Source organism: Apodemus sylvaticus, chromosome X, assembly GCF_947179515.1.
Source record: "Apodemus sylvaticus chromosome X, mApoSyl1.1, whole genome shotgun sequence".
Lineage (NCBI taxonomy): Eukaryota > Metazoa > Chordata > Mammalia > Rodentia > Muridae > Apodemus > Apodemus sylvaticus.
The window spans coordinates 54,370,897-54,392,297 of NC_067495.1; the positions used below are offsets into that span (position 1 = coordinate 54,370,897).

General features: G+C 34.4%; 1 protein-coding gene across 1 annotated transcript in view; it reads right to left on the reverse strand.

Moving 5' to 3' along the window:
- The window catches only part of Pola1 (DNA polymerase alpha 1, catalytic subunit), a 318,138-nt gene that overhangs the window by 177,905 nt on the left and 118,832 nt on the right, over nt 1-21,401 (reverse strand). The window contains exons 21-24 of the mRNA XM_052170245.1: nt 19,073-19,204; nt 13,946-14,120; nt 2,989-3,167; nt 1,050-1,181 (exon numbers count right to left, since the gene is read on the reverse strand). Coding sequence (XP_052026205.1) covers nt 1,050-1,181; nt 2,989-3,167; nt 13,946-14,120; nt 19,073-19,204 — 618 coding nt within the window. The remainder of the gene's footprint in view (nt 1-1,049; nt 1,182-2,988; nt 3,168-13,945; nt 14,121-19,072; nt 19,205-21,401) is intronic.

The following is a 21,401-nucleotide window of genomic DNA, read 5'->3' on the forward strand; positions in this document are numbered from 1 at the left end:
ATTTTCTTTAAATGTAAATAGAAATTATTCCATGATAAACCACATTGGGACTTTGTGTTCTCATTCTTCATCTTAACGATCTAATATCCATTTTTATATTGTTTTATTTCTTACTATGTGAAACATGTTTCCAATTACTTTACATGTGTTTCAAAGAAGAAGAGGCTATGTTACATCTTAATTATTAAGTACAAAGTATAGAATAGTGAAGTCATGGTTCTTATCTAATAGTACTTCAACATTTTTTTAAATGTCTTGTCAACACAGCCATTGGTTTTGTTTTTAGAAACAAGGTTTCTCTGTGTCGCTTGTCAACACAGCCTTTTAAAAGGTATAGTGAATTTTTAAGTGACAGAAAATTTATTCAGATGACAAATGATATCACACATGAAAAATGAGAAATGTACAGTCTTTTTAAATTTTAATTTTTAAAGAGAAAAAAATTCATTCATCTGAAAAGTGTTCAGAAAACAAAACAAAAAAATCAGAATAAAAGCAAAGATAGCTTACTCTTCTGAGATTTTTACTGCATGTATTTAAAATGAGATATTCTCTTTGAAATCTCAAACTACACTTCAATGTAAAAGATGGTTCTTTTAACTTCTTCAGAAAACTAATCAAACTTTCATTCTCTGGTAATTAAAGAGATATGACATTTATGAGAAAAAAAGTTTTTATCATACCACTAAAATAAAATTTCACACTTTGAGCAGGTGAGATAGCTTAGTTGGTTAAGGCCTTACCACCAAGCCTGATGACTTAAGTCTGATCCCTTGGGATCAATTTGATGGAAAGAAAGAACCAACTCCCCCAAATTGTCATCTAACCTCCATACAGGCATTATCCTTTACCATCCCACACAGAAACTATAAATCAATCAATCAATCAATCAATCAATAAATGTAAACAAATTTTAAGTTATATTGTCACATGTTATTAGTAGTATTTTACTATGAATTTTCTAAGTGTTTTCAACTGCAATAAAAACTATAACACAATTATTAACCCTCAGTGAATTGAGTGTGTAATGTCTTATTACAGATACTTACATCATAGTACTTTTTAATGCAACGTCTAATGTCCATGATCAATTTGTTGCTCAGCTGTACTATAAAGGTCAACGGTGAATCCTTACAGTCAACATTACTGCAACGATACAAGCTGGGCTCCATATCCATTCCCTGTAGAAGCCAGCACAAACAAGTACACACAAGGTTATTACCAGAAACAATGTTGTGCCCCAAACTTACTTTTTTTTTCTTGGCACAAACTACTTTTATAGGTGAGTTTTTAACACTATCATTAGTTATGGCTTTAAGCACCCCATTAGAAGTATTTGACATCTATTCTTTTGCTATCATTACAATGAACTACAAAGTCAAAGGGAAAACCATGAACTCACTACTTTAACATTCCATAGAAGACAGGTGTTACAGATAAAGTCATTTCCTCTTTGAAAATACCAGGGAAATCATGTTACCAAAAATTAACATTATTTTTAGAGACATTGATCAAAAATTTTAATCTGCAGTCATTTATTACAAACCTGAAGATAAGGGAACCCTTATACAACATTAGCTTGATGTTACTACATCAACTGAAATTTAGGCAGAGAAATCTAAAACATAAAAGTACTGTACTACAAAAGCAATAAAGCAATCTCATTTATCATACAATTGGCAATTCTAAATTCCTGTGCCTTAAAAGAATTAAAATTATTTAGGAAAGGATGCTTCAAGAGGAGTGTAAGTTTGCAAGAGTCACGATTAAGTTGGAGAAACATTTTATTGTGTCACAGTTTGTTTTAAACAAAGACAAAACAAATATAAGATATAGGAAAACTGTTGGGGTTTCTGGAGCATTTGTTTTCCTTCTAGATACTTAAACATCTTGGTTGGTTTCCTGCTCCAATCTGGTGTATAACCCTATCCGACAAGCTAAGCAACTCCAGGTGGAAGAGATTTCAGAGCTTGACATCGGCTCTTCCACAGTTTGCCCATCTGCAAGTCGTCAAGCCTCCATGCAATTAACTATCTTATTTACAGCTGTAATGAAGCAAAACTCAAGGATTTAGCAAGTATTGCTGATCTGTGTCTGCCTCTTCCTTGCACTTGCTTCCAAAAGCTGCTTTGTTTTGATTCAAAAAATGCAAAACATCTGCTGTTTGTCCAAATTAACTTAAAATAATTACTTTTAATTTAGATAAAGGATGTATTTTCCTTCAATTTCAAGGTTTTAGAGTTCTGCCTACTCATTTGCCAATGGCTAGCACACTTTTAACACTGCAGTGAAATAAAGTGAATTGGCCAAGTTTCAAGTTCTGATCCAAGGTCACTGATACATTTTTGGCAGTACTCCCTGACAGAAAGGACTCCTTGTGATTTTTTTTAAAATGTCTGATATGGAACGACCACAAAAAAGGATAATAAAAAACACCTTGGTCAAAAAACAAAATAGAGGTAAGGGGGACATACAAAGACAAACTTTCCCAAACGCCTAATACTTGTTAATTTGATTTAAGATAAACCCAAGTATTGCTCAGTTTGAATAAGTGGGGGCTGGTAATAGGAAAACACAGGTTACTAATTAAGGAATTCTAATAAAAATATTTTGAGATAATGAGAATTTTTAAGAGAGTCCATTTAAAAAAAAGGTCAAACACTCTAGGAAGACAAAAACAATTATTAAAGCACATTCAATTAAGCATTTCTCAGAAGAAATGAAGGTATGAAAGCAGAACTCACATGGCTAAAATTCATTAAAGACATAAATGAAACATGTAGGTTACCTATATATATTCCGCGTGCGCGCGCGCGCGCGTGTGTGTGTGTGTGTGTGTGTGTGTGTGTGTGTGTGTGTTCTCTAAAGTATACGGAAGAGCACACTGTTCTGGTGTATGTGTGTGTGTGTGTGTGTTCTCTAAAGTATAAGGAAGAGCACACTGTTCTGGTTTCCAAAATGATAAACAGAAACAAAACAATAACTAACCGAGCCTTCAAAGACATTATCATAAATATTTTCAGTTCCACATGAAGGACAAAGGCATTTGAATTTTTCACAATCCTTGTATTTCTCTTCATCAGTTAGCTGTGCTGGACCACCAAGGAGAGCATCATTCTCTTCATCTTTGTGATACTGATGAACTCTAAATTGAGTGGAGTCAAGTCCTATCAACCAAAAAAAAATTATTTATTCATTCAAAACAAAATATTCCCAAAGTAAATTCTTAGAAAAGAATGTTTTCCAAACTTGTATATACACAAGTAAAAACCACTTGAACTCAAGATGACATGGACAAATTACTTCTCTGTTTATAAGAGAGTATGAATCAAACAAGTAACTCTAACAACACACTGTAGAAACATGTCACTGCATATACTGGCTCCAAAGCATTTCATAGGATTTTTCACCAGTCGCACAAAAACTCAAATAATTATAACCTGTTACTAATATATACTCTTAAAATGCAACCATTAAAACTGAAAACAGGAAAAAAAATCCCATTAAAGAAAATAGGTTTGCTGCCATTCCAACTCCTTCAAATGCAGACACAACTGCAAACCTTGATTTCAATGCAGCAGTCGATTTCATCTTGGCTCAATAGTTAACAGCAAGTATGTTGCAATCTAATTCAGTGGTTATAATTCAGTAGCAGTATCTGAGACAAAGTACAACATCATGTTCTCTGTGTGTCTGAAATTCATAAACTTAAACTATGCACAAAACTATGGATCTACATATTTCATAGGTCCACATACACTCAACACTCTTGAAGCCAAATGCAATTTCTACATTTCATTTGAGAGAACACAATAAATAAATCTAGGTATAGTATTACTATCTTCTTTCCAATTATTTTAAGAAATGAAATGTTCTTATCAATTTAATTGTCTCCTGTACAAAGCCTATCTGTCAAATTTTACTCCTTGGATTTATATTCTATTTGGTCAGTCAAATGACACATAGTAAATGTAAATCTCTTGAGGCAAACGATTTCAGCATTGCAAGGCTGCAAACCAAGAATAGACGACTATGGTGTGAAGCCTCAGTTTTCTCACCTGCAAAATGGAAGTGTCACCAGCCATACACTTTTGAACTTCAAATGAGATAATAAACGGATAAACCTAGTCCAGGGGTGCTTAATATTAAACACTAAATAAAATCATACTCCACTACAATATAAAGTAGTAAACTGATACAACTTAATCTAGACTATATTCACATGAAACACATGCTCATGGTACCCATGAAGTTAATAGTATGTTTCATAGAAATTAAAGTATTACCTAATATAGCAGCACATAAGAAAAAATTTTAAATAATCTTTCAGGACAATCTAGATAATAAGTGATGTTACTGTGATATATGGCAATTGGCCCATGTCAAGGCCATCACTTTTTGTTTACAAGTTATCTGCCTCCTAGAAAAAACAAATAAGCAAACTATGGAGAATACACACCCTCATATTTAATGTTCAAGAGGACAGAGGAAATGAACGTGAAAACTACATTAATAAGTGAGGTTGTTTGTTCTCTACAGTAACAGATAAATGCTCCTAATTCATTAATATCAAGTTGTGAATACAAGAGGATATTCACAGAATATGTTGATTAATCTGCAGTTAGGAGTAAGCAGTTATAACTATTCTGACTGATAATTATTAATCAATTTCCAATGCTAATTTTAACTTTGAAGGGGAGGGGACAGGAGTTTTCTAAAAGGCAAGATTCCATAGTTAAAAACAAAGAAACAAAATCAGGTAGAGGTACACAACTAACTGTACAGGTACACAACTGACCAGAGGCTATTCCCTAGTCCTCTCCACCAGCCTTGGGTTGCCTGGCACACTTGAGTATGTGGAAGAGCACACTGGTTTGCCTGCCTGCCTGCCTGCCTGCCTCATGAGTTAACCAGAAAAGAACATGGCCTATCTGCTACTTACAGAGGAACACCCAACAAATGTCTGACTCTGAGGAAAAAATTATCAAGCCTTATGCAGTATCTACTTTAAATGTTAACTTCCAGAAATGACTGTTATTTTCTCATGGCAGTAACTAGGCCATCTGGGCTAGATAATTACTTTGGGCTAGTTCATTACTTCAGACTTTTCTCAGGCTGAACTGTTTCAAGGAAACACCACTTAAGCTATGGTGCTTGATCATTTTTAATAACACAAAAGCAAAATAAACTGCAATTAACTTAAAATACTAAGCATGCAGCATTCTTTGCACACGCTACTTTAACATAAAAACATCATTAAATAAGTGGTTTTCTTGGAAGGAAAATTATCCATTTAACAGGCAAACTGAAGAAGGTTAACTTGGGTAAAGCTGACATACCCATGTTTCAAAAAAGGGGAGGGGGGCAGGGAGAGTCACAAATCCTTTTAGAAAACTTGAAAACCCAGTCTACAGCAAGTCCCAAAGTTACTCAGCATACGAAGTAATTTAACCAAAGACTCATAGAATATTTCAGTTTTAGTAAACTTGAAAGTTTCACTGCTTTTACTACTGGAACTTATTAAAGCTGGCCTCAAACAGGAAAAAAGTATCTGGTGCTGCCACCTAGAGGCAGAGATTTTGAATTTTAAGAATGCAAAATAGATCAGCAGCATAAATTCCCTTTGTGTGACAACCCAAAATTAAAAGCTGTCAAAAATGCCTTTAAAGCACAATCTTTACCATCACACTTGCCCTGCCTGCATATATGTTCTGTAATTAATATTAAACTGCTCACAGTGGGTAACCCTATGAAAGCTCAGCAAGAGATGTAAAACTGAATTCCAAATTCCTTACCTCTTCTACTGACAGCTTTCTCTGAACAATTGGTTTAAAGAAACAAACTTTAAGTCCTGTTTGAGAAAGGAAACTTCTACTTCAACTAGACTGCCTTCAAATAGGTGACTTGAATCATTTGATCAGGCAGAGAATACAGAAGGGGGTAACATGAGTTGGCTTTGGAAAACTAATTGTCTGGCAGATGAACAGCTGTGGTTTCCCCACAATAACTAGAAATGATGTATGCTTTAATTCAATCCAGCAACTTGTAGTGATCAAGTCACTTGTGCTGAGACAGAAAGGACAGAAAGGTAGTAGAATGAAATTAAAATACTGTCATTTATAATTGGAAAATTTCTAGGATCTTACATTATTTTGGCAACAGGATCAGAGCTCTCAGTTTCAAAGGCATATTTATAGAAAGAAGCATTAGAGGCACTGGGTGGGTGAGCATAGCAGTACAGCTTTTACTTAATATCTCCAGTTATAACCACACAACTTAACATTTGACACATAATTACTTTTTCTACTATTGTCTTTTTAGAATCATTGTAGACTACAATGTTTGTTTACGTTTTTCTCAAATATTTAAACTATTTATAATCAAGTCTTGTATCTGAGAATTATCATGATGTATTTGATCAAACATTTTTCTCTTCTTACAAAAGAGATAAGGTCTCTTAATACAACTGCAAATAACTAGAGTAAAGCAGTTAATACCATATACTCATGCAACTGAAAAAAGGGAAAATCTGTGCAGATAAAATTCTAATGGGAAAGGGAGTAACTGGTACCCATAAGAAGCTGTTTATAATAAGAGTCAGCAAGGATACTAGGGAAGCCAATTAAAAGACTTGGCTATTGTCATCTTAAATAAAACAATCACCTAAAGAAGTAAATCATTTTCTTTTGCATGAATCTAGGCCTATAAGTATCTGGCCTTACTAGAAAACAATATATGAAATGCAAATTTAGAATTTAAGAAAATATAGTGAAAATTTAAAGAGCCAATGCTATCTCCATTATCAGCTGTGTATACAAAATGCTCATTTTTAAAATAGTCCCAAGTGAAAATTAGGTTGAAGGATATTAACAGCATAATGATCTATCAGCAAAACTAATCAGAATTGAAAAATATAGATAGCAACACAAGAAACATGATAGATCAAAAATATTACATGAAGTGAAAGAAATTGAACATAACAAGTACATACTATGGAAACCATTTACATACAATTATAGACTAGGGAAAACATATCTATGGTGATAGAAATCAGAACATTGTTGTTGCTATAGGAGTGTTGGCTGGGAAAGATAGAATGGAGCAGTCAGAAATGACAGAAATGTTCTAAATCCTGACTGTAGAGCAGTCTTAAGACTTTATATAGCCATTCCTGATAAAAAAATATGTAACTTAATTATAATAATAAAATAAACATGTGGACTAGGAGATGTTCAGAGTCTATATTTCTAACCCAATATTTATACTGTTTTAGAAGAGATGACTCTCTAAAATCTCAACAGCAACAAATTCCTAATGGGTAACATTTATAACTTCAACTCAAAAGGGCTTAATGCTACACCTATGTATGAATTTTAAATTAATGAAATATGTACAGGTTGAGTATGCCTTAGAAACACTTGAGACCAGATTTGGTTCAGAGTACAGATCTAAAATTTTAACATATTTGCACATATATACCAAGATTCTCTGTGGATAGTCAACACAATTTTTTTTTCACTTTCCATATAAACCTTGTATGCATAGCCTGCACATAATTTTATGCAATACCTTCAATGCGCTTGCATTTTGACTATGAACATGAGAGCAGATGTGAAATTTTCCACCATATTAATCAGGGCTTTTTTGGGAGGGCAGGTTGGTTGGTTTTATGTTTGTTTGTTTGTATTTTTTGACTGAAGGAAAAGAACAGTTAAGGAACAAAAGGTAGCTTAGGTATCATTGTGCCAGTTAGTGCCAAAAGGCTTCTGATGTAAAGCATTTCAGATTAAGGATACTCAGTCTATATAGTAGTCCAGAAGAACCTTTAGACATACCTTTATTCCTTCATTTACACATGAGAATTGATAGAATACCTTATACTAAATAAAATTTGGAAAACAAATAACAGACCCGTGATAACCTAGTTCAGAAAAAGCCCTTTGCTCTTCCAAATAAACTAATAGATGGGGTAAAGAGATTCAATAAGGGTTTAGGCTTCTATTCTAATAACTTAGATTTTAATAAGTTAGTAATTTTAACTGCTTCCTCTTTCTGATTTTGTCCAAATTATGTTTTTAAGCAATAAAGTAAGTTTTGACATTTGACAGCAAAGAGGAACCAACAACTTGCCACTTTAAGCCTTCCTGTCTTATTTATACATATATATTTAATACACTTTAGGTACCTTAGTATGAAACATTTAGTTTTCTCACTTACTATGTTTTATCCATTTTCCCATTAGCAAATTTTTATAGTGATGAGAGCAAACCTATGATCTTTCACATGATAGGCAAGTGTTCTACCACAGAGCTATACCCACAACCCTATTTTTTGTTTTCTGTTTATGGTTTACTGTTTTATTGAGATAGAATCCATGGTGGTTTGGTAAGAATGATTAATATTTGAATACTTGGTCCCAAGTTGTTGAAACTATTTGGGAGGGATTAGGAAGTATGGCTTTGAGTCTTCAAAAGATTCACACCATTCTCAATATGTTCTCTGCCCACTCTTGTGGATCAAGATGTGAGCTCTCAGCTGTTATTCCAGCTGCCTGCCACCAAGCCTTTGTTCTGCTGTCATAGACTCTAACCCTTTCAAACTCCAAGCCCATTTAAAGTCTTTATTAAGTTGACATGGTCATGGTGCTGTATCACAGCAATAGAAAACTAAGAGAAAAAGAAAAAAAGAAAGAAAATAAAAAGAAAAATAACTAAGACAGGGTCTCACTATGTATAACCCATGCTGGCTTTAAACTTATGACTCTCCTGCGTTAACTTCCAGAATGGTAGGATTACAGAGGTATGCTACCACACATAGTACAAGCAACATAATTTTCATTGTCATTTGGAGAAGAATTAAATTATCTGCTTTCCATCACTTTAATAACCTTTTATTTTACTTCTTTTGGAAACAGACTGTGATGTCTACTAGACATCCTTACAACAGTGACATCCACTAATAATCATTTGGCCTGAACTAAACTAAAGGAACCCATAGCTCTATCCTCTCTATCCTTCAAAGTCTATCATGATGCTGGGCACAACAGGCCTGAAATTAAGTTGTTCAATAAATACAAAAATAAACTAGACCAGGAATAGGAGTTACTGGTTAATGGTCTAGGGACAGAACCCCAGAATATAAGAGGTTCCCACCAGCTTTCAAGATGTGAGGCTTGAAAATGACAGTGACATATAGATGTTCCTATAGGAACTTACTAATGAAAAAAAAAAAAGACAAATTCTTTGACAAACTAATACTTGAGGCACCTCCTGATGGCATCATGGTTTTACTGTAGCACATGTATTTCATTCTATACCTTCCATCATATTTTTGTAGATATATTTCCTTAACAGTGCCTGAACCATTCCCAAACATTGCTTACTTACCACTGCATTTATTTTAAAGTACTGGTCCTTGTCCATTCATAAAACCTATTTTCTGTAACATGAGTGCAATGCACTATTTATTTTATTTTATTGAGATGTGGTCTTCCTATGGAACCCAGGCTAATTCAAAATAACAACCAATCCTTCTGCTTCTGCCTCAATAGTCCTAGGATTTGCAGATATATACCACCACGAACAGCTTGACCAGCTAGTGGCATTTTACAGAGAACTTTTGCTTTCAATTTTCATTCAGAAACAAGAGATTAAATGCATTCTGCCTTATATTAAGCAATATTTTCAGACATGAAATTCTCAATTCTACAAATATCAGTAATTTCACAGGCCAATAAGAAAATTGCCTAGGTAAACAATCCTTAAATTCTAGCATTGACTAAAAAGCAATATACTTTATAGATGTTGTAAAACTCATTGCTCATTGAAGGAAAAGATTAATTCTAAGTACAATGTTTATAAATTTACTGAAAGATGAAATTCTAGAATGAATTTTAGATTACCATTACCACTAGTCTGGTCTTTAAGGAACTGAAGACTATCTGGATGTTTGAGAACACTGAGTATTTCATCCACAAGCTATAAAGAGCTAGAGGGGGAAAAACTACAGTCTAGATAACAAAAGCTAAGAGTTCCAAGTTTTAGTGACCATGTTCCCCATAGGGATATTGTATTAGAAGAGTAATACTATATTGTTTCCTATTCACAAATGGAAAAAGAGTAAAATTTTACTTTTTTTTATAAAGTCCAATAGCGATATTCTTGCATAGGTTTCAGAAAAATGATACATTTTATGGTGGGATAATGGAAACCATTAGTTATTACAACAAATTATTCTCTTTCAATTCAACAGACTTATTCACTCGATTATTTCACAGACTATCCCTCTTTATCCTTTTTCATTAAATTGGCCCTTCCATATAAAACATGCACCATGCCATCAGACAGGCTTCAGGAGGCATCTTGATAGGAGAGAAACAGGGATTTTCCAAAGTGAAGACACAGGATAAAAAAACAAAAAAACAAAACAAACAAACAAAAAAACTTGATGCTTGCCTTTCATTCCAAGGAAAGTAGCATAAAGGCATTAGAGAAAGAAAATGGTAGCTGAAAATATACTTGTTTTCAACAAAAGAGACTTAAAAATAAAAAAAGATCATGAACTTAACAATTTTCCTCAGTAAAATTATATCATTATTCCTGATTTCTTTATATTAACTAAAAGGACAAAGAATCAAACTTCACTAAAGTTTTGACACTGCTACATATTTCATTAATCAAAGATAAAAACTACAATAAAACCAAGAGAAATATTTTATGTCTGTGATTAGGCAGCTGGTAGGGCTTGTATTTTATGTATACATTTGTACACTTCAACTGATTTAACAGTGTTGGTTCACTAACTGCAGCTTTTTTTTACATAGAGAAAACAGATTTAGAATTTTGAAAATAAATTACAGTAATTTTATGCCTATAGCTCGCACCTCTTAGGAACCACATAACCCCTCACACTCCCCTTACTGTGCCACTACTTCCACATCTCCTCCCTATCCCTCTCTAAAACCACAACCGGTAATGCTGGGCTCAAAACCCCAAGTGAACAGCCACCTTAATTTTTCATGTGGAATGGAGAAATAAAGGGTGCCAATAAAAGCAGTTCCTTAAGAGGGCAAAAGCAAATGCCTACTTTGCTTCCTAGTACACACTAATGTTTCCTGCTGGTACTTATTAATGCAGAACTTCACATGAAGAAAGAGGGAATAAAAGGCTCAGAGATGTGTTACTAGTAGGGCTAGTAGTGAATGAATAAGACAGGAGAAGAGGACACACAGGAGAGGAAGGTAGCTACACAACAGACAACAACTTCACACAATGACATTATAAAATCCATTATCCATTCTTGTCACTCGCTTTTAGGGACAGACTGAGCATTGAGCCCGATGCACTGGAAAATAAACCTCTTGCTTTTGCATCGAAAAAATAAATAAATAAAATCCATTATCAAGAGGCCAATAGAGGAAAAGTAACTTGGAATGAGAGAATAGTAGCAGTTTGTCCATGGCTCAAAATGGAGGCCTTCCATTGATTTCAATCAGCAAGAGGGGTTTACCATGTGCCTTCCCTATCAATTCCTGGACACTGGGAGATTCAAAACCAAAGAAAGACAGGACAGTTTGCCTTTGAATCAGGTTACTTATGCAACAAAAGGAAACATTGGAAGAGCTAACAAAGAACTAGATTTTGCTAAGAAGGCACAAGAACAAAGCTCCTCATGCTTGCTTATCTCTACCACCTCACTCCTGGTAAAGAACATCTTTCAGTCTCTCAGAGTTATACTATTACTGCTAAGGAGCAAGTTTAGCACAGTGCAGAACCTTTAGAGTCACACAAAGCTTAGTAAAAATCTAAGTACAATGCTCCACTATGTTCATAGCAGCCCTATTTGTAGTAGCCAGAAGCTGGAAAGAACCCAGGTGTCCTTCATCGGAGGAATGGATACAAAAAATGTGATATATTTACACAATGGAGTACTATTCTAATGAAACAATGAATTCATGAAATTCTTAGACAAATGGATGGAGCTGGAGAACGTCATACTAAGTGAGGTAACCCAGTCTCAAAAGATCAGTCATGGTATGCACTCACTGATAAGTGGTTATTAGCCTAGAAACTTTGAATACCCAAGACATAATCCACAAATTAAATGATGTCCAAAAAGAATGGAGGAGTGGCCCCTGGTTCTGGAAAGACTCAGTGCAAGAGTATAGGGGAATTCCAGAACAGGGAAGTGGGAAGGGGTAGATGGAAGAACAGGGGGATGGAGGAGGGCTTATGGGACTTGCGGGGAGTGGGGACCCAGAAAAGGGGAAATCATTTGAAATGTATATAAAAATATATTAATAAAAAAAATCTAAGTACAGCCCCATACTTACTAGCTATATGATAAACTACCTTAGCTACTTTTCATAAGCTTCCTCTTCTGTAAAATGGAACTAATGCAATGTGCCTAAAGGAGGCTGTCATGATGACTGAATAAGATATGGAAAGTACTTATCACAGCAAACAGAGTAAGCACTCAATATATAACAGAAAAAAATGACGCTAAAAAAAATCATACATTTATAGTCTCCTCCTCCCAGCTGAGGATTTATAAACATCATCAAATACAACTCAACTTGGAGAATACATTATATGATTATTTTGGTAGCAGAATTTTATCTTCCTAATTATGTTTTGCTTAGGCAAATGTCAAAAATGAGTTCCCACTTCCAGATCAGACACTGATGGGATAGTAGGGATGGGGTGGTGGGGCTGATCTCAGAAACACATTCAACACATGCAAGATGCAATATAAGATTTGATAATGAGCTTTGGAAAATCCAATGACATTCCAAAGACATACTGAATACTCCCTATTCATAAGTCCTGTGGACTGAAAGAAGATGGACATATTTACACTGGATCCTAAAAGCAGCATGGCAGGTAGGTTACCACCATGCACTGAGCACTCCTTCCCTCTGCTCCAAGTCCCGTGCTGAGCAGCACAGATAAATTATATTCTATCACCCCCCAAAATAATAAATCCATGTACACCAAGTTTCAGAGGCTTGTTAATATCTAAACCATGTCCGAGAAATGCCAATGTCCTATGACACTCCAGCTCAACATTTTGGTTAAAATGAGAGATTTTTTTCCAATGGAGAGAAAATAAGTAACACATTATTTAGTGAACACGGAATGCAGAGTAGGAACAAGGTTAATATAGGTTGGAGTTAGAAACTAGTCTGAAATTGTCAAGCTAAAGACTATGAGATGTCAGTACTTTACTTGATTTGTGGAGAATGAAGGACCATCTAAGGACTTTATTAAGCAGTACTTTAAAAACATTCAGCTTTGCTTACTATAGAATAGAGTAGGGACCTTAAAAGCAACATAACTATGTTCTGGTCACTTAGAATTAAAATAAGGGATGTTTAAGAAACACAATTTAAAGCAAAGATGGCAATAATGACATAGCATATGGGTAAAACTGTAAAAAAAAAAAAAGCAAAGAGACATTGGTGCCTCAAGGTTAGCTGCCACCTCTGGAGATGATGATAAATTAGGAACCATCAAATTTCTAGATAATAACAGTGATTCTAATTTTAGAAAATTTAAAGTAAAAGCTAGAAGTTAAAGTTGTATTTTCTCACTTTATAACAAAATATCTTTAGACAAAATAAAAAGTAAAAAAACATCATTAACCTCCTTATTAATGGAAGGTGACTAATTAGACCTTTACAAATGGAAGCACTGCAACCATATTAGCACATAAAATTCTTTCTCCTCAGCACTCAGTGAATATCACCTGTAGGCACAAACTTACAAAGATAGCAAGTATGCAGAGCTCGCATTCTGGTGGGATAGATGAGCCAAGCAATAAACAAAGCAATAAATAAAAAAGTAAGAGACACTCTTGCTTCTGCAAGCAGGGAAACTAACAGACACAAGAGGGATATGCATATCACTACTACTTTATGCAGCTTTTATGAGTTTGGGACACTTACCTAGCCATAATGCAATGAGTACATTATCAATTCCATCTATTGGCTCACAGATCCGAGCCACAACAGGGTGGATCTGCTGGGCCAAGTAGTATTGGGTGTCGATGGCTAAATTTTCAAGTTTCTGCAATTGCTCAGGTGCATAGGCCCTCTGAGTTGCAGGGAGATTTGACCCATCCTAAAAGAAAAGACAGCATAGGTAAAGTTGTAAGCAACTCAATCACACATACACTTGCTTAATCAAATAGATGGACAAATGTTTAAGTGTTATGTCCTTAGTTACATACACCAATAAGTCTTACCATGTTAAAAATCTCCCATGTATCTTAGACTAGGAAAACCAAGAACTTTTTGGTCTCAATCTTATCTATTGCTTAAGAATATAAATCCAGTGTATTATGCTCCTTTCTATCAGGATAGGAAAACAGTAAGATGACACTAGCTACATTATAATTCTACCTGCCATATCATAAGAAAAAAAGAAAAAAAAGAAAAGACTGATGACTATTAGTCTACTGAGAAAGGCTTTTAAACACATAACAATACAAGAATGAATAACACTCCTTTTATTCTGTTAATGCAAATACTTCCACCCATAGAAGTATGTATTCTTTCCAATTGTGTGCCAAAATAAATCCTTTGTCCTTTGTTTCTTTGGAGTATTATTACAGTGACAAGAAAAGTAACTAATCTACCTACAAAGCAGAAGCAGCCAACAGTCAAATACCTGGCCAGAGGAAGGGCTATTATTCAGCTGATCCCTCCTCAAGCAAATGAAGGTAGGATAGATAATTTTTTCAGGGGCTATTTCTTTTATAGTATAAAATTAAGCTTGTGAGATTCTATGTAATTAGCTCACATACAGCTCTATAGTGATGTCGCTGACATCTGTGAATCAAAAAGTCATGATTCTACTGGACCAACATCCAATGATTCACTCCACTCTTCCTCTTGACTGAAACAACAGAATTTAATATTCAGACTAGTAAATTATAACTATTCACAGTGCTCAGCTGCTCTGCAGAACTGATTATAATGTGAATCCTATTCTTTCACTCCTGCCACAATCAGTCTCTTCTCAGCTCAGCATTCAGCTCAAAACATAGGCAACCTTCCACATCATGGTCTTTACCAGAGACACAACACAAGGCAGGGCCTACTCTCTCAGCTTCTGTTCCTAATAGAAACAGAATTTACCTGTCTTTCAATTAGGTGCTACCTAGTCTAAAGTATAATGAATTTTCTAGAAAGAAAGCTACCCTCAGGTTACCCTGTCTTTCAATTAGGTGCTACCTAGTCTAAAGTATAATGAATTTTCTAGAAAGAAAGCTACCCTCAGGTTAGGGACTATCGGGGAGTGTGGGGGGGGGGGCTAGAAAAGGGGAAATCATTTGAAATGTAAATAAATTATATCGAATAAAAAAAAACTTAATGAGAATGAACGAGACTTAATCATATCCTTTAAGCAAACTGAATTGAAAGGAAAAAGGGCATTTGAAAATAACCATCAGGCTATGTCTTCATATGTTCTAGTCTGCCTTTTAGTACCAGAAATCTGCTCAACCTATAGAATTAGGCTTTTGTTGCATCTAATGTTTTCTTTCATGATTTTTTGTTGCTGTTGAGGCTGATCTTATACTGTCCTAGGCTGACATCTAGCTCAGTGCTGTATCAAAGAATGGCCTTCCTCTTTCCACCTTCCAAGAGCTGGGTTTACACTACCACACTGAAGAAGCTCAATTACTTTTAAAAGATGTATTAAAGCAAATTTTATAAAAAAGAAAAAAATTTAAGGCACTGGTGAACTGGAAAAAAGGTAAAATACTTGCATAGCATGAACATGGTCCTAAGTTCTATCCCAAGAACTGCAAAACAACCACCACCATATGCTTTGAGTTACTTGCTAAGATATATCACTAGAAGATTTCATAAAGGAGTATTTGTATTTTTAAAGAGCAGATTCAAATTTCTGAGCATTCTTTCTACTTATAGAATTCTACCTCTAAATAGCTTGTAGCTAAGAGTGAGCCTACTGTATTCTTAAAATCTAAATTTTAAAAATTTAGATTTACTGTATTCTTAAAATCCAAATTCAATTATAACAAATTTCACGACTAGTTAACTAACAGGTTTTATAATGTGTGCTGGAAAACCATTTAGGCTCCCACCTAAGATATATTGCTCAAAGATCTAGTCCCTAAACTGAACAAGATGTCAAAAGCATGTGGCATACATGGACATGTGACATACACATTTTACCAACTGATATGGATGCAAAGCTGGTCTTTCTTGAGGTATCCATGTATCAATGCATGAATTTTAGGTATAATTGAAAAAAATTAAAAGCAATTACGTCAAAGGTATGCCTTATAAAAATTATGACTTATGAAAACTAATTGCAAGTTTAAAATTAGAAGACAAAGGCTGATAAGATGGCTCAACAGTTAAGAACACTTGCTGCTTGTGCAGAGGACTGGGATTTGGTTCCCAGCACCTACAAGGCAGTTCACAACAATATGTAACTACAGTTCCAAGGCACCTGAAGCTCTCTTCTGAGTCCACAGACATCAAGCATATACGTGTTGTACACACATACTTGTGGGCAAAACACCACTATTTTAAAAATAAATCTTTAAGTTATCAGTAGGATACAGTGTTCTATATGTAAAATATTAAATAAAACTGAACCTATTTGAAAAACAGACTATTCTTAGAAAACACCCTGCTTCAAGGCAATACACAATCTTCTTAGAAATTTGTTACCAAGATTTTCACAAACGTTTTCTAAATATTATGCTATGAAACTTAAAAGGAGACAGGAAGCTTTGGCTAGAAAACATGATTAAAGGTAGCTTGTCCCACTAAGGACAACAATAGCAAATGAAAGTCCTTTGCCATTTCTTAGAATGTGCTAAAGAAAAATAAGTTAATAAAAACAAATGTGAACTGTACTTTAAAAAGAAGGACCAGCATTGAACGGGTGGAAAGATGCTAAGGTGACATCAAATAGGGCTTATTGTACTGCATTAGCATCAGCATTTTAAAGACTTGTAATCAAAACAAAAACACGAGCAAAGATTTTGACATTAAGGAATACAAGTTTGACAATTACCAAATACCACATTCCAGTTTTAAACAAAAATTTAACCTTCTTGATTTCATCATTAGATACTATTTTAAAAAAACCTGTATTATTTTTTCAAACTTATAAGCTACCATCTGTTCTCGTCATTAATAATCTAAAGAGCTTTTCAATGTATGTGAAGACATAAGTGAAAAAAACTAGCCTATTTACCAAAATCTTTATTTGCATAATTTGAAAATTGTTTTTTTGAGATGAGTCTTGTCAGAAGCAATATGCAAAGCACATTAAGGATCTGAGCAAGCCAGACATTTATGGAAATATTTTCCTGCAGGAATTGGCTTTCTCTAACAGTTCTTAATCAAGGGTAACCCTAGGAGGGAGATAGAGTCAAGTGCTGATTCCTGTCCATGTACTTATCATTGTTATGTACATCGTCTACAGTATGTGGCAGATATTACATTAACAGACTAGCTTTTGATTTTCATGAAGCTTTATGCTTTTAAAGCATACTGGTTGTGTTGTAGCAAAGGTCAATTGTACAAAAATGAATTTTAAGGTTTACCTAAAAATTGTACTGTAATAATGCAGTATGACTCATATTAATGTAAAAACAACTTACTCAGATGAATTATTTCTTGGGGGTGAAGTAGACCATACATTAGTAATTTTAAAGAACTTGAGACAGGCTTATTACTAACTTCCTTTTGCATACATGGAGAAAAGTTTCATATTCTTTTCTTCCAAATGGAGTTAAGTGCTTTCAGAGAAAATAAAAATCCTGATGTTCTACTCTGCCCTAATCCCCCATGGACTCTGTTAGTGATGCCACTGTCAAACAAAACTAGTTTTCAGTTGTAAAGTATGTGGAGAAAGATTACAATATCCTTAGAGGTATTTTACAGAATAGGAAGAAGGGAAGCATGAGAAGGAAAGAGCCTATAGAGGAGAAGTGGGATGGGTGAGGAGAAAGGAAAAACTTGTTGGATCATTTCCGTTTTCTTCCAGAAGTATATCTTCAGGCCTTCCAACTTTCTCCATGTAGCTACACATTTTTTCAAGTAATTCTTCTGAAAAGCTAGGAAGATAACCCATTTATTCTGCTATTTCACTGACTTATCTTAATAAAAACTGTCACAAAAGGAACATTTAATAACAACTACCTACTACTGTTTCTGGACATACCAATATAAGTACATATACTTTCTATTCTCTTTTTGTATTGCTGGGGATCAATCACAAGGCATCATACATAAGTATTCAACCACTAAGCTAAAATCACAGCCTATGACATTTTCACAGAAATTATTAGCATTGAAACAGTAGTAACTGTTATAAAATTGGCTCATTAAATAATTTCAAATGACCTCCAAATGCTACTTTGAATGTTTTGTGAAACTTGTAATGAAACATTATAGAACTCTTTTTTTAAGACATGAGAGCTAGCTAAACTAAACCAACTCTATATGGGACCAGTTATTTAGAAGACTAATACAAAGTAAGGTACTATGGTAATCTAGATTTGACCCAAGATTCCTATACATAGACCAGTGTTTTACTGTGTATATACGTTCATGTGTGCACATGTGTGTGGAGGACAGTTAGATATCAGGTGACTTGTTCAATCACTCTACCTTATATTTTCCTCGTATTTTATGTGTACATGTGTTTTATCTGTATGTCTGTGCAAGGCATATATATCTGGTGCCTGAGGAGACCATTTGTACACCACTATATAGGTGCTGGAATTAAATCCAGATCCTCTGGAGCACCAGCCAATGCTCTTGACTGCTGGGCCACTTCTTCCAATACTCTTCTTTATATTTTTATAACAGTCATCCAATGGATGCCATCAAGTTCTGAGTATCTACAAGCCTCCAACCTCCAGTACTACAGATACAAATACAAGCTACTCTACCTGTCTTTTTTTTTGTGAGGGCTGGAGATCTGAACTCAGGTCTTCACATATGCAAACACTACCCATTGAGCCACCTTCCCTGCCCAGGATTCTTAAGAAGCACAAGTATTATATAATAGAATAGTTTTACCTGACAGATAACATAAGATACTGTATCGCCAGCTTTCACCTTCCTGCCTCCTTGAGAATTTATCCACAGTGCAACATGAACATGAGGTAGACTCTTTTTATCAGGGTAATCCTGGGGATCCTTTGTCAATGCCTAAAAGACAAAAGGGGGGAACAAAAACCCCACCAAATTTTATAATGAAGCTTTCTATGCATATATGCATCAAAGATTTTTGCCAGAATCATATGTATAACATATGTATGCAGAAAACATAATCTTCCAACAGTCCATCCTTAAGGTTTCTCTGTCAATTAGTAATTGGCATAACCACACACAAGCTTAAGAAATAAATATGTTTATGGACTTTGCCACATAATAATCAAATACTTAAAATAATCAAGACTAGCTCCAGTGTTCTATGTAGCCTTAGAGTTCTCCTCATGTTTGTACTTTTCTCATCTGATTAGTTAGATTGAAGAATAACAGCTACTGTCACTCACTTAATGATGTTTCTTGGAGGCTTCTCTGACTAAATACACACACACACACACACACACACACACACACACACAATGTACCACATAGGACTGAATTTACTCTGAAAGTCAACTTAAGCCATGAGTTTTTAACAGAAAGTGCACACAAGATCTGGAACAGCACCAGTCAGGAGAAAGTTGTTTTCTAACACTGTATTGATGATACAGAAGGAAAGCTGGGTAAAGTTGTAGATGTTTTAAAAATATGAATACCAAGAGAAATACCAAATTGTACTGATGGTCACTGTATTCTTTCCACCAAGGTACTTTCACTTGAAAACATTCTTTTTTTTTTTATTCAGTGTATTCTTTATTTACATTTCAAATGATTTCCCATTCTTGATGAAGCAGTAAAATCAAGTAACTTTGAGGGGGCAGTCTCTCCTCTGTAGGCCAAGTTGATGTTAGAACTCATTATGCAGCATAGGCTAGCTACAAACATGAGTCGATCCTCTTGCCTCAACTTTCTGAGTGCTGGTATTATAAGCATGACCCGTATTATCTAGCAAAGTTAGTAATTCCTAAAGCTTTTAAACATTAAGAACAAGACTACTATTTTGTACGATTAAACACAATGAATCTGCAAAGCATATCTGAAGAATAAAGGTTACTCTAGGAAAACTGTTTGTGTAACTATTTGAGTTACAGAATAAACTAACTGCTATTTAAATAGAATAGAATTTTTACTTGAAAGAATGGTAAGGGAACTAGTTATTTTGACAAGTGAACCAGCAGTTTCTCAAAAACAAACAAACAAACAAAAAAAAAAAACCCCTAAACTAAATAAAATCTGCCACTTCAAGAAGAAAAAAAAAAAATCAATCTGACAATAGTTATCATCAAATACAACCTTTCAAACCCAATGCAAAATTTAGAAAACATTTTTCCACTTCTAAGAAGTTGACAGTTTCCCAATCCTGGATATTTCTAAGAAAGTAGGAATATTTTAACATGCTTTTAGGCATTGGACTTGAAATACACACATTTAAATATCTGTATAATTCAGGGAATAAACCAACAAATAATCATTCCACAATGCCATACATGGATAAAATACCTACTCAAAGTTCAATACAGCAGTAAATGAGATAAAAATACATGGTAAACATGGACAAAGATGTCATATAACAAACACATTATTTTATACAATGAATATATACTAACAAAATTAGTAAAACTCCAAACTAAACAGTTTACTGACATGGTTTTAGACTTCACATCACAAATAACTTTTAAAAATATACAACCACTAGAATTCTAATGCAAGATCAAAGAAGAGTCTCTAAGCTATCAGGAACAAAAAATAAATACTTTTGGTTTTTTTCTAATTATTTCTACATAACTGAATTTTATTTTTATATATCAATTTTTTATTTTCATATATTTTTATATGTCACAACAAAATAGACATAGGAAGTAGGAAGTTCACATAGTGTCTGCCAAGATAGACAGTAAAGAGATTTGCAAAATGGAAAATGGGGTGGCTAGTGAGATTGTTCAGTGGTTAAGAACACTTTCTGCTCTTGCCAAGCACCTGGGTCCACTTCGCATCAGGTATGGAGGATTACATCCATCTGTAACTCCAATTCCAAGAAATCAGATGCCTCGTCTGGCCTATGTGGACAGGAGACGAGCACTTACACCTACTGTCAGATTGATTTTTTTCTTCTTGCAGGCCACTCATGAAATATTTTTTAATTAAAAAGCTACACCATTCCAGTAGGTAACTTTTCCTTTTTTAAAACAGTTACTTTTATGTAAGCATATGTGACCAAATAAAGCCATTTAAGCAATCAATCTATTAGTTTTTAACA